A 13,308-nucleotide genomic window follows, 5' to 3' on the forward strand; every position below is an offset into this window, starting at 1 on the left:
AAGAAAGAAAGAAAGAAAGAAAACTGACTTTCCAGAAACAGCCATTCTCTGTCCTCAGTTTCTTAGTCTGACACTTGCTGGGCCGTGTGCATGCGTGTGTATGTGTGGTGTGTGTGCATACACATGCACGCATGTGCGTAGCGTGTGAGATCTGGGAGCAGGAGAGAGAAAGGAAGGCATTTGCCCCGCACAGCCATCGAGATAGAGGATCTGAGATACTCCACTTTCTTTCCACGGGGTTTCTGTGAATCTGGAAACTCCTTACTGTCTTGAGAGCAAGTCTGATGAGCTCCCGGGCTACAACAATTCCCAGACAAGTGCTACTTCCTGCCCGAGACAAAAAGTGTTTATAACCTAAGTGACTTGTCTGAGATCTCACGGTCAGCCAGGATGCCAATGCCACTCTTCTGCTTGATTTTTCCTCCCATGACCCTATGATGTCTTTTCTGGGAAGCTCTTTCAGACAGAAATGATACCTGTTGGGTAAGGAATCTCTAGGGCTGTAAAAGCAACTGAAAATTCTTGCAAGCTCGGGGCAGGATGATTTTTCTGAATCTGCAAAGTGGGTGATCAGACGCTGGATGGGGGTAACACCCAACCCCGGAGCGATGAGCCCCCAGACCCAACTCTACCTACAGTGCAGACTCCTTTCCATCTATGACATCTCCCTTCCGGAGCCAGGATGCCTTTAAACACTTAGACTGGGGAGCAGGGGATCATGAGTATAGGTTCCAGAACCCCCCCCACCCCCGGTGTACTCAGAGGGGCACACTAATAATAAACAAGAAGGAATCTTTCCCTAAAGCTACCGAAAGCTTCCCGGAAGCCAGGCGCTCCCGTCACGGTGGCAGATTGTTTTCCTGCCCCCAGCACGTGCTACCTCGCCGTTCCTCTGAACTGCAATGCCCTTCCCTGTCTGAGTGCTCTGTCTGAACCACATCCCCCTCTCCACAAAGTCTGAGCTCACGGTGGCCTCTTGCTGCCCCAGCGCCATTTCTTCTCGGTGAGGGAGTGACAGGTGAACAGCTCTGGGGGAGGAACAAACCTGAGTTCAAATTCCACCGGCCACCTTGTGGCTCTGTGGTCCTAGCCTAGTTGCCTAACGTCTCTGAGCCTCGGGGCCCCTCTTGTGTCAAATGGAGGTCACCAGAGTTAGCCTGTGGGGCTGCCATGAGTGTAGGAACAAGAGTAAGGGCTCAGGGGCACCCGGGGGGGGGGGGGCTCAGTCAGTTGAGCGGCTGACTTCAGCTCAGGTCATGGTCTCACGGTTCGTGAGTTCGAGCCCCGCTTCAGGCTCCATGCTGACAGCTCAGAGCCTGAAGCTTCCTCTGGATTCTGTATCTCCCTCTCTCTCTCTGCTCCTCCCCTACTTGCGCTCTGTCTCTTTCTCAAAAAATAAGCAAACATTAAAAAAAATAAATGAAAGGCCCTCACACATGTTGGTCTTTGGTCTTTTCAAGTTGACTGTAAGCAGCTCCTTGTTCACCCATAGCCTCGTGGGGCAGGGAAGTGGTGGCTTGGGGAACTATCTGTGCTTCTGGCATTCTCTGGAGCTAGGGGCTGGGACACGGCCTCGGGACCTGAGTGGGCAGCACACGCTCTGGTCCTGCTTTGCCCCCCAGAGATCCTGGCGGAAGCCAGTGGACTCTCTGGAGGCCTGCAGGGTCAGGACACGGCCACCAGGGGGCAGCAAGTCCCCTGTGATAGCTAGCTCAGGGTGGCTGTGACGGTAGAAGTGGGGACAAGGGTCCAGGTGGCCTCTCAGCCCCAGATGTGGGAGCTAACTTAGGGAGCCCAGAAGCCAGCACCGCTGCATTCTCGGAGGCAGGCAGGGGAAGTGATTCCAGGCTGGGCCTCAGCTCTCCTCTCTGTCAATGCACACATTTGTCCCTGGTGCCCACCCGGGGCTGCACCGGTCACTACCCGAAGGGGGTGGCGGTGGGGGGAGCCCGTGGGCACAGATTCCAGCCTCTCCAGAGCGCTCGCTGCACCTGCTGGTGTTTGTTTGCCAGTGACTGATATTCCTGGGGTGGGGGTGGGGCGGGGTGATCCGTTTCACCGAGGCTGGATAAACAACAGCTTGTGGGGGCCCCTGGGTCTGGGTTTCCCTGAGTGGCCACTGTCATCCCTGCACACGGCTTCCTGCCATCCTTCCAGGCCAGCGGCCCCCAGACAGCCTCTTCCTCGTCCCACTGCCTGCTGTCGCTGCTGGACTGACCCCTTCAAACGGGGCCCATAAGGCCCCTCTCTAGATCTGGGCCCTGCCCATGGTGGCCTCACCCCTTCCTGCCCTGTAGCAGTCCCCCCAACCCTGGAGATGGAATCCTTCCTTCTGCCCTGAAATCCTTACCGCCCCCCTCCCCCGGCCCCAGAGTGCCATGGACCATGAGGCAGCCTATCTAGAGCCCCAATCCGGGCCCCCTCCTCAAGGCCTCCCTCCCGGCCTGACCCCTTCCCTGCCTGCACCCTGGGGGTTCCCAGTTTGCTCTCAGAGGCATCCACTGTATAGACTCATTCCCTCCCCCGCCCCCAGAGCCGCAGCCCCACCCTTTCCTTCCTCCTCCTCCCTCCTCCCACCACCGACCTCTCTGTATTGACCAGCTAGGTCTCAGTGCCGCGCAGGAAGAATCGTGGGACAAACCACCCCTTGGAGAGCTGGCGATGCCGGAAGCTGCGGGGATCCCCCCGCCAAAATCCACGAGGTGACATAGGACTCAGGACCCAGGAGCATGACGCTTGAGGGGCGAGAGGCAGGTAAAGTATCCAGAACAGGCCAGGAAGGGAGAGGACAGTGGCCGGCAGGTGAAGAACAGGTGAGGAATCTAGAAGCTTGAAGCTGATCCCCAAACGAGCTGAGTGCGGTAGGCGGGGAAACTAGGTTTAGCTGCAGGGGAGGGGTAATGGGAGGAGAGGTGGGGGTTGTGGGGGGGGGGGATCCACTGGAGGGGTGCCTCCATAGGAAATCAAAAGCTGGACCATGAAACCTAAAGACCTACAGTGTGGGCTGAGGGGAGCAAGGACCAGACTATGTGGTCACCTTACTCCTCTGGACTCAGTTTCCCCATCTGGAAACTAGGGCCCCCAGCTCCAATAGTGCCAGCCTATGATGGGGGCTGCTCCTTCCAGTAATGTCACTCCTTGGTGGTGGGAGGGGTGTGGCTGTTGAGTCACTGTCAATGAGAATAACCCAGGGTGCTCACTAGAATTACAGCTGCCTGAGCCCCACTCCCGACCCCCTGGCTCAGACCCCCAGCATCAAGGCCCTGGAACGTGTATTTTCAAAAGGTGCCCCACCCCCACCCTTCTGTGCCGCACAGCCTGTTCCTGGGCCCTGCCTTCCAGGCAGAAAATGCACCTTGAGACATGCAATCGAGAAACAGCATCCATGGGAGCAAGAAACGCCATGGAGGACTTCTTCCCTCTAATGGGGGAGCCAGGCCACCAAGGGGTGGGGTGGGATGGGCCTGGCAATTGGGATTGCCATTTGGCTGGGCCTAGCTGGGGGTGTCTGCACAGAGTAAGGGTGAATGAAGATCTCAGGGTCGAGGTCAGGCTGCAGAGAGAAATCTAAGGCTCTAACTTCACCCTTCCACCCTCCCTAGCTGGCCAGCCTCAAGCCACCCTGGGGCCCCCGGCCAATGGCAGTGGGCCAAGCCAGGAGTTGGAAGGCCATTGGCCAGAAATCCCGGAGAGGTCCCCATGTGTGGCTGGTGTCATCCCTGTCATCTACTACAGCATCCTGCTGGGCCTGGGGCTACCTGGTGAGTGGGAAGCTGGGGTCTGGAAGTTGGGGGTGGGCAGAAATGGGGGTCCTCCTTCGATGAGTACCCATCCTCTGTGCTGACCCCTGAGACCCAGGATCATAGACTCTCAGGATACCCTTTGACTTTATATGGTGATCTGGCTCATTGGGGAGCAAAGCACAGTGGGGACTAAAAAATGAAGGGCCAAGATTTGGGGTGCTTAATGGCTAAAGCCAAGGTTTCACCAGAAGGGAGTCTTTTCTCTACCCAGGAGTGGGCACTGCTGTAGGATGACTAAGTTCATGTAGAACTGCGCTCAACTCAGTCAAAAGCTTCCCGTGCCTTCCACCGCTTCTGAGAGCAGCAAAGCGGGGGGGAGGGGGGGGGCGGGCAGGTAGGGAAGTGGATGTAAGAAAGAACAGGAGGTCTCCACCTTGGGGAATTACCCACCCCTGCCCGTGTGGAAGGCAGAGGCCTTGCCCTGGGGTGAAGTCAATGGCCCGTGGTGTATGGATGGATAGGGCAGGACTGATCTGGTTAGCCTCTCTGATAAAGTGAGGTTTTACTTTGTTTTGTTTTTAGTTTATGTATTTTGAGAGAGACCTAGAGCACAAGCACAGGAGGGACAGAAAGAGAGAGGGAGAGAGAGAGAGAATCCCAGGCAGACTCTGCTGTCAGCACACAGCCCGATGTGGGGCTCGAACTCATGAACGATGAGATCATGACCCGAGCCAAGATCAAGGGTCGGACACTTAACCGACTGAGCCACCCAGGTGCCCTAAAGTGAGTTTTAAGAAGGACCCGGAAAGAGGAAAAAGGAAGTCTGGGCAAGCAGGCAGGTGGAGAGGGAGATAAGGTGCATTTTCTGCCTTGGAAACATGGTCTGAGTAGCCCTTCTAACACCTCTGTCCTCTGCCCCCTGTGACCTCTGTCGCCATCAGTCAACCTCCTGACCACAGTGGCCTTGGCCCGGCTGGCCGCCAGGACCAGGAAGCCCTCCTACTACTACCTTCTGGCGCTCACAGTCTCGGATATCGTCACCCAGGTGGTCATCGTGTTCGTGGGTTTCCTCCTGCAGGGCGCCGTGCTGGCCCGGGAGGTGCCCCGGGCTGTGGTGCGCACGGCCAACATCCTGGAGTTTGCTGCCAACCATGCCTCCGTCTGGATTGCTGTCCTGCTCACGGTCGACCGGTACAGCGCCCTGTGCCATCCCCTGCACCACCGGGCCGCCTCATCCCCAGGCCGGACCCGCCGAGCCATCGTCGCTGTCCTCGGTGCTGCCCTGCTGACCGGCATCCCCTTCTACTGGTGGCTGGATGTGTGGAGGGACGCGGACCCCCCCAGCATGATGGATGAGGCCCTCAAGTGGGCTCACTGCCTCATCGTCTACTTCATCCCATGTGGCGTTTTCCTGGTCACCAACTCGGCCATCATCTGCCGGCTGCGGAGGAGGAGCCAGAGTGGGCTGAGGCCCCGGGTGGGCAAGGGAACAGCTATCCTCCTGGGCGTCACCACGCTCTTCACCCTCCTTTGGGCACCCCGGATCTTTGTCATGCTCTACCATCTGTATGTGGCCCCTGTCCACCGGGACTGGAGGGTCCACCTGGCCTTGGACGTGGCCAACATGGCGGCCATGCTCAACACAGCAGTCAACTTCAGCCTCTACTGCTTTGTCAGCAAGACTTTCCGGGCCACCATCCGAGAGGTCATCCATGATGCCCACCTGCCCTGCATCCTGGGGTCACAGCCAGAGGGCATGGTGGTGGAACCTGTGCTAAAGCCCCCGGGAATTCCCAAAGGGGCAGAATTGTAGAGGAGGGGCCCAGCCAGGGTGCTCGGGTGTGGCTCAGGGCCAGATATACTGCTGCCTTTGTGGTGTGCCCACAAAACTGTGACACCCTACTTTGCAACTAGGGGTCGGGGAATGGCTCCTTCCTGTGGGGGCGGCTCCCCGGGTGCAGGGGGGTACAATTTTTCCAGCTCTCCCATTAGCTTCACCAGCAACTCCCACTTCTTGGGACAAGGAGAGGGCTCTGCCAGGCACAGGCTGATAGTGTCAGCTGCCTTGGCATTCCTTTGTAAGGGACATTTCACGTGGCACGTTATGAAGGCTAGATTGACATTGATTGGATGAGTGAATGAAAGGCAAGATGGATGGATGGATGGATGGACGGATGGACAGACAGGTATGAATGGTTTCCAGCCACCACCACCCCCACCCCTCTCCCGCAGAGCCTATATCTCTCTCCCCGAGTCAATCACTTCTCTGGCTTCCAGTGGCCAGGGTGGAAGGAAGTTATCTGCAGGATTCCAGCATATTCTGGCGGGGGGAACCAAACGTTTTGCTCGGGAAACGTTTCGCTCGGGAAAGGGGATGATCTTAAAGCAGATTAGATGTCCCAGCCCTGGGGCGACAGAACCCCTTGAGTCTCAAGCATCCTGGTTGGATTCCACTTAACTCCCTGCCCTGGAGCCAGAATAGGTTCAGGGGCCCAGAATAGCCTAGGGTTTTCATTGTTGCTGATGAGAAAGGAAGAGCCCTCTCAGCCCAGGGGCAGGGGGATGGGAAGGGAGGGCCTAACCCATTCCACTTGGAGGAAGGCCTCTTTCTCCCTTATGGGGAGGGAGGAGATGGCCCAGCGGATTGGGTCCCTGGGGCTCTGCCTGCCCCTCCCAGCCTCTCCTGGGCTCCGGGAAAGGCAGCTGGGAGAGATTAGCAGATGCACCTCCCACCCGCTCCGGGCTTTGGGTAAACACATTAGCGGCTGCTTTCTGCTTTCTAGTCAGTCTGGCTGAGCTGACCTTTCCCCTGAATGGGAGGTCCAGGCTGGGGCCCGCCAGCACTCAACCCCTTAGTGGCGTGGCCGAGTCGAAAGAGCCAGAAATGCATGCCATCAGTGCAGAATAAATGCTCAACTTCCCTCTTTCCTCTTCTCCCCAGAACAAGTGTCCAGGAGGGGACTCTCAGCCACACCCAAAGGGGAAAAAGGCAGGCTCTTCAGCTCTTATCCCTAATTCTAAACTTTATCCGTAATTCTATTTTTTTAAAGTTTATTTATTTACTTTTGAGAGAGAGAAAGAGAGAGCGCGCACGCGGGGCAGGGGCAGAGGGAGAGGGAGACACAGAATCCGAAGCAGGCTCCGGGCTCTGAGCTGTCAACACAGAACCCGAAGTGGGGCTCGAACTCACGAACCGCGAGTTCATGACCTGAGCCGAAGTTGGACGCTCCACCAGCCGAGCCCCCCAGGCGCCCCAGACACATTTGGTGGCAAAACCTGACCTGACCTGACCTGACGCAGGGTGATGGGGTGTTGATGCCGGGGTTCCCTGCAGACTCTCTGGGGGTGTGGTTACACCCAACACAGAGGGCAGGCCACGCGTGATCTTTCTCTGTTCTGAAAAGTTCTGAATTCTGGTCCCTCTGGTCCCACGAGAGATAAGTGGTCCTTCAGAGAGATGAGTGGGGACCCACAAGCTCCACCACTGCTGGCACAGCACGGTCCGGGCTGCCCCTGGGGGCACGTGGGGCACCGAGGGCTCCCCCGCAAGCGCACAGACTGGGGCCTCCTGTCTTGCTTAAGGAGGGGGGTACAAGTGCAGGTACCTCAGGGAAGAGCCGGCTCTGAAGGACGAGACAATCCCTCCCCAGCCCACTGGAGAGGCCACGTCTGCCCTACAGAACGAGGCACTGGGGGAAAGAGTGGCTTTTTGATGCAGATGGGGAGGCTCTGTGCAGGCAGGTGGAGCTTTGCACAGGTGGGGACTTGGAGCCACCAGAACTGGGGTGTTAATATATGTTTTTTAATTTTCTTTTATTTTTTTTTTTGAGAGAGAGAGAGAGAGAGAACATGAGCAAGGGAGGGGCCGAGAGAGAGAGAGAGAGACACAGAACCTGGAGCAGGCTCCAGGCTCCGAGCTGTCAGCACAGAGCCCGATGCGGGGCTCGAACCCACGGACCGTGAGATCATGACCTGAGCCGAAGTCGGACGCTGAACCTACTGAGCCACCCAGGCGCCCCACCAGGGTGTTAATATTCACACGACCCCAGGTGTACCCACGGGGAGGGGGGCAACATCAGTTTTTCCAAATGGCTCCTGAGTGGTAACCATCTTACAGACTGAGGAAGCGGGAGCACGGGGAGGTTAAAGGATGCGGCTCAGGGCCCTCGGCTGGTGACGAGAGTGGCTGTGGGTTCCTGGTCCTGTTCCTGCTCCTCCCGGGTGCAGCAGATCAGGAGAAGGGCAGCGTCGGGGATGCTTTGCATCACATAACTTCTTGGTCCTGGACTTACCAGATTTGGGACCCACTGTCATATTTTCCGAATAAGATGTATTAGACAACAGTCCCTTTTAACCATGTTTGTAACCTTTAACAAAACCAAAAGCCCTTCGCCGAAATGTAAATGGAAGTATTATTACGCAGCTTCCTTTGTGCATCTTTATTATCAACTCTCACCGGCTCCTGGCAGGAGAACAAGACGGCAGTGGTGTGGTGTCCCCCCTCTCTTCTTCGCCAACCCGTCCGCGGAAGTACCTTCGTCTCCTGGAGTCGGCTGTAGATCGTTTCAATTCCACACTTTTTTTAATGTTTATTTATTTTTGAGAGAAAGAGACACAGCGTGAGCGGGGGAGGGGCAGAGAGAGAGGGAGACCCAGAACCCGAAGCGGGCTCCAGGCTCCGAGCTGTCAGCACAGAGCCCAACGCGGGGCTTGAACCCACAAACCGTCAGACCATGACCTGAGCCAAAGTCGGCCGCCCAACCGACTGAGCCACCCAGGCTCCCCTGAGAGTACCTTTTAGTTCAGAAAAGCTCTCCTTAGATTCCTATTCTTGATTGAGATGCTGTCCCCCCCCCCCCACCCTTTTCCCTGGTTCTCAGGCAGGAGAGCACATGTGCTGTTGTGGCCCAGGTTTCCTGGGTCCCCTTTGTCGCTTCTGTGGCCAACAGAGCTTTCGTGTCCTGTCTCCAAGGGCTCAGATGCTTGCACAGCTTTCCAGCATAGCCCACCATTCCCTGCTACCTGCACTCGCTCGCCGGGTTCTCCCACGTGGATGTCAGCACCCCGGACTCCCCGGGCACGCTCGCTCGCTCCCCCAGCCCCTGAGCTGCCTCTGCGGTTTCATTTCCGGCACCCTGGAGCTTTCCCCTTGAGGGGCTTGACTGCGCTTTCCCCTTTGTCTTTTCATCCAAAAAAGGAGACCCGCTGGTTGGGTAAATGGGGCGCATGGCTGTCTCCGTCCTCCCGGGGTGGGGATTGGGAGCAAGGAGAGAGGTTTCTTGGAGGACCTGCTGTTTTCAGCAACCAGGCTGGGGAGGGGCCCCCCCAGAGAGCAAGATTTACTGAATTAAGCCTTGAGCCCTTTGGTCGGCCAGGTTGTAGACGTGCCGGCAGGAACAAGGGATGGTCTGGGACACGGGAGTCTTGGGGGTGGGGGCTTTCCCCATGCCTGCCTCCGTTGTCAATGGTGAAGCTAGAGTTCCGGGAAGGAACATTTGCCTGTCGCTACGGACTCAGACAGCAGGGGGCGATGCAGGACCGGCTGGATGGAAACCCTCAGGCAGGGCTTGAAGGCAGATTTATAGGAAGAGCCAAGATACTGCAAGGAAAGCGCGCCTGCCTTGGGGCCCAGAGCCAGCAAGGAGTGGCGGGGTGGGAGGGACCAGCTGTTCCCCTTGTCACTCTCCTCCACCCTGAAGCCACGCCAGCTGCCACGCTGGGGTTGGTTAGCCCAGGCAGCCCACGGGTCACTGTAGTTTTCTCAGATCATTCTGGAAGCTGGGATGGCTTCCTGTGCGTGGCACTGTGTGAAGGGCCCTTTCATTGGCCTCCTCCCTCCACCCTCCATGGCAGGGTCCAGCCAGCCCCTCCCGCTGGCCTCAGATTCAGCAGAACTGCCTTCTCCGCTGGGGGGAGGGGGGTGGGGCAGGGAGAGCTTGCCGGAGTTCAGAGCCCCAGGGCCTTGATCAGTGCCTCTGGGGTCCCACCCACCTCACCCTAGTCCAGTTCCACCTGGACCCACCCCCTGGCCAGTGGGTCCTGGCTGGTGGCAGCCCCTTGGGCATCCAAGGGAGTTTGAGCCTTGGCAGTGGCCCCACATGACAAGGATGGAGGGAAAGGGGCCGGGGAGGTGAGGAAGGAGGGAGACTGCCAACCCCCCGCCATGAGTCATGAGCAGAGGTGGGACCCGGGGTGGTTCCATCCATGGCTGGAACCTTCCCTAGAGCTGCTCCAGAGCTCCTCCTCTGGCCACAAAGCAGGAGGGAGAGTCTATGGCCGGCCCACCTTAGTCCCCACCCCCCACCTTAGTCCCCACCCCACTGAGCTCACCAGCCTGCAGCCCCCCATTCCTACCTAGGACGGCCTGGTGAGGCTCGGGGGCAGGTGGAAAGGCAGACCTAGGCTGAGGGTGCCATGCTGGGGTGTTTGCCCACCATTTAGGGAAGAAGGGAAGGTCGAGGCTGATCCAGGGCCAGCTTTCCACGGGACTCCCACTGCCTCCTGTCTGGGGCCACTCCCAGGCTTTCACGCCTCTCTGTTCAAGTAGCCTGGAAGGGGGACCCCCTAGCCCCCGTGCCGGGGAGAAGGTGGGCTTCCTGCCATGCACTCCTTCATCTTCTCTGTAAAAGGAGAGCTGAGTGGGTTAGGGCCTGACTTAGCCCCAAGCCACCATGAGATTTGAGCAAAGGAGCCCCCCATCCCTGCTCTCCTTTGTCGCCTTCTGGGCAGGAGCGTGAGGGGGCGGTGAAGGCACGGGTGGCCTCCTTCCTATAGGTCCCCCTGGAGCCTGGCTCTAAGATTCCATCCCTCTGGCTGCTGTGAGGGGACGTTCTCCTGCCCTCCAGCTAAGCCTGGGCAGAGGCTCCTTGGGCACCACCCCATCTCTGCCCTCTCGTGGCTGCTGGAGGTGAAAGAGTTAACTGGTCTGTGGCGTTCCCTTCCGGGACTTGCCTAGATGTATATTTAGCAGGCAGGGCTAGGAATGCCAAGATGCCCCAGGGAAACTGCAGCCCCTGATTCCCTCAGCACCTCACGAAGGCTGGGGGTGGGCGGGTGGGTGCTGTGGGGATGGGATGGTGGAAGGGGAGAGGGTCCTCTAGTTGAAGGGGGCAGGGATGTGTGAGTTGGTTTGGAATGGGAGGCTGTGGTCTCATGGAGGGCGTTCGAGGCCCCGGTGGGGAGGGCGTTGCTCTTTTTCTGTGGGAGGACAGAGTGACCCAGTCTCCCAGGGACATGGGAGGATTGTTGGGGAACAAGGCTGGGATCGATGGGGCAGGGCTGCTGGGAGGGCTCCTTCGACCACCTGCTGAAGTGGCCCTGGGGCCTGGGGATGCAGGAACTGTGTATCTGTGCCAAGGTGTCCCTGCTGGTCCGAGCGCCCACCCGGCTGACTGCAGGTGGCAAGATGGCCATGAGCATCGTGCTGGCGCTGCATTCGGCAGACCCGCAGACCTCATGAGGCCGGGGCTAGGGCAGAAGAGTGCCTCCAAGGGCTCCCCACCCAGAGGGAGAGTGAAGCCAAGGAGGGAATACGGCGGGGGGAGGGGGGGGGGGGCGGCGGCGGGGATAGGGATGCTGATTCCCGAGTATCCAGACTCCACGTGTGGACCAAGGGGATCCGGTCTTCCAAATTTCTGGACCTCTGGGATGATTGGTCATGGGGACCATGTTTTGTTGGTTCATTTGTTAGTTTCTCAGTGGGGTGTCTGCACCATCCTGGGACCCATGGGGAATTTGGCAGATCTCAGGGTCCCAGCCCCAGGATCATCATGTCATGGAACAGGACAGAGGGTAACCCTGTCATCTTCCCCCATGAATGGAGCCACTCAGCCAGATCCCAGAGGGCCCCCAACTTGTCCTAGAACTGACCACTGACTCTCACCTGGGGCACCTGCACCTGCCGCTGGCCCTTCCCCACCCGGCAGAGGGATGGGCTCTCAATTCACCAGAGCGAGCGACAGGCCCTTCCAGAAAGATCCAGGGATTGCCTGCCACCAAGACATGCCAGTCGTTACTGGTTTTTGTCTGTCTTGGTTCTCCTGACCAGGGGGCACCACCTTTCTAGAATTTTCGGTGCCACAAACTCACATGGAGGCAACTAACCCAAATTCCTTCCCCAGAGTGCCCTCTCTACAAACAATGAAGACAGCTGGCCCTTCTCTGACACCAGTGCCCTGCATGACCTTGGGAAAGTCATTTCCAACCTCAGGGTATTACTTGCAGCACCTTGTGCAACATGTAGCATCTTCTGAGCATTTCCCACATTCCAGGCTCCAGGCTTAGTGTTTCACAGGCACCGTCTTGTAGAATCCTCATGGTAACACTACGAGGCAGGAATTATGATGTCCATTTTATAGATGGGCATACTAAGGGTCAAAGAGGTCAAGCAGTTTGCCCAAAGAACACACAACTAGTCAGTGGGGGAGGCAGAGCTCGGATCGGGCCTGTTTATCACTGGGTTCCGTACCTCGAACCACTGGGCAAGGCTTCGGGAGATGTTGGAGGGGGGCCCCGAGCCCAGATCCAGAAGGCAGGTGTGAGGGGGAGTCTACATATCCACGCACACATGAAGCACATGCTCCTTCGTCTAGATCCCGGAGTCAGGTGAAAACAGCGAGTAGTTGGGTGTAAAGTTGGAAAGGCCTCTCTGTATGGCCGGCTGAGCTTCTGAAGGGGCTTGTTAGGACTGTGCTGTAGGAAGATCCGTCTGGTGGGGGGGGGGGGGCTACGGAGAGTGGATTGACTCAGGAAGCTGGAGACCCTTTAGGCCAGCGACATAGTCTAGACGAGAGAAGGTGAGAGGCCAGGATGGAGGGGAAGAGAGAGATGCTCTTGCGGGGCCTGCTGAGTTTGGAGGAGACCTGGGGACAGAGGGAGGGAACGCTCACCCGCCCTGTGGCCCCTGGAGCACTGCTGGGGAGAGAGAAGGTTGTGGAAGGAGCTGTACACAGAGAGAGAAAAGGACCCGTTCCGCCTGTGTTACGACCTAATCCCCTGTCACAATCCCTGACGTAATCCCTCCATCACAGGCGCGTGTCCACTACCGCATGAGCTGGGGTCTTCAGCTCTCCCTGCCCTACTGATCATGCTGTGCCTGTGGGGGCTTAGCCTGGGTGCAGGCACTCAGACACTGAAACGTCCCCAGAGGTACCCTGAAGGGAAGGGATAGCTGGGGGATGGGCGCAGAAAGCCACGTACCCTGGTTGCCCTTGGTAGCCGGGCCTCACCCCTCTTATTTCTTGCTTCCTCTTTTTGCACTGGGGACCGTCCTTACGGCGCTTACGTGGCTGCACGTGAGGAGAACAGGCCTAGAGGAGGCTGCCCCAGATACTGCCCACCTCAGAGCTCAGATCGATGGCCTGGAGCAGGTTCAGATGGCTGAGGTCAAGAGGCTCGCGCCGTTACCCTTCTCCGAATACCTCCTCTGGTCGTAGCCGGAAACCTTTCTACCTGGAATCTTTCCACCTTGCATTTATTTCTAGAGTTCTGGGCAATTAACCAACTCCCATATCCCCTAACTTCTTCTTCTTCTTCTTCTTCTTCTTCTTCTTCTTCTTCTTCTTCT

General features: G+C 57.9%; 1 protein-coding gene across 1 annotated transcript; it reads left to right on the forward strand.

The window, feature by feature from the left end:
* Window positions 1–2,592: 2,592 nt before the first annotated feature.
* Window positions 2,593–6,847, forward strand: GPR142 (G protein-coupled receptor 142). The gene is made up of 3 exons (XM_040452293.1): window positions 2,593–2,754; window positions 3,603–3,761; window positions 4,685–6,847. Exons 1-3 carry the CDS (start codon window positions 2,730–2,732, stop codon window positions 5,554–5,556), a joined length of 1,056 nt encoding a protein of 351 aa, XP_040308227.1. The 5' UTR covers window positions 2,593–2,729; the 3' UTR covers window positions 5,557–6,847.
* The last annotated feature ends 6,461 nt before the right edge of the window (window positions 6,848–13,308 follow it).

This window comes from Herpailurus yagouaroundi, unplaced genomic scaffold (assembly GCF_014898765.1).
Source record: "Herpailurus yagouaroundi ecotype Mexico unplaced genomic scaffold, PumYag 206, whole genome shotgun sequence".
Taxonomy (NCBI): domain Eukaryota; kingdom Metazoa; phylum Chordata; class Mammalia; order Carnivora; family Felidae; genus Herpailurus; species Herpailurus yagouaroundi.

Excerpts from the sequence above, each read along its gene's own strand:
- GPR142 (XM_040452293.1), top strand. The coding sequence starts at position 2,730 with ATGACGCTTGAGGGGCGAGAGGCAG. Across the intron at positions 2,755-3,602 it reads GCTTGAGGGGCGAGAGGCAG|CTGGCCAGCCTCAAGCCACC; the intron begins GTAAAGTATCCA and ends CACCCTCCCTAG. Across the intron at positions 3,762-4,684 it reads GCTGGGCCTGGGGCTACCTG|TCAACCTCCTGACCACAGTG; the intron begins GTGAGTGGGAAG and ends TGTCGCCATCAG.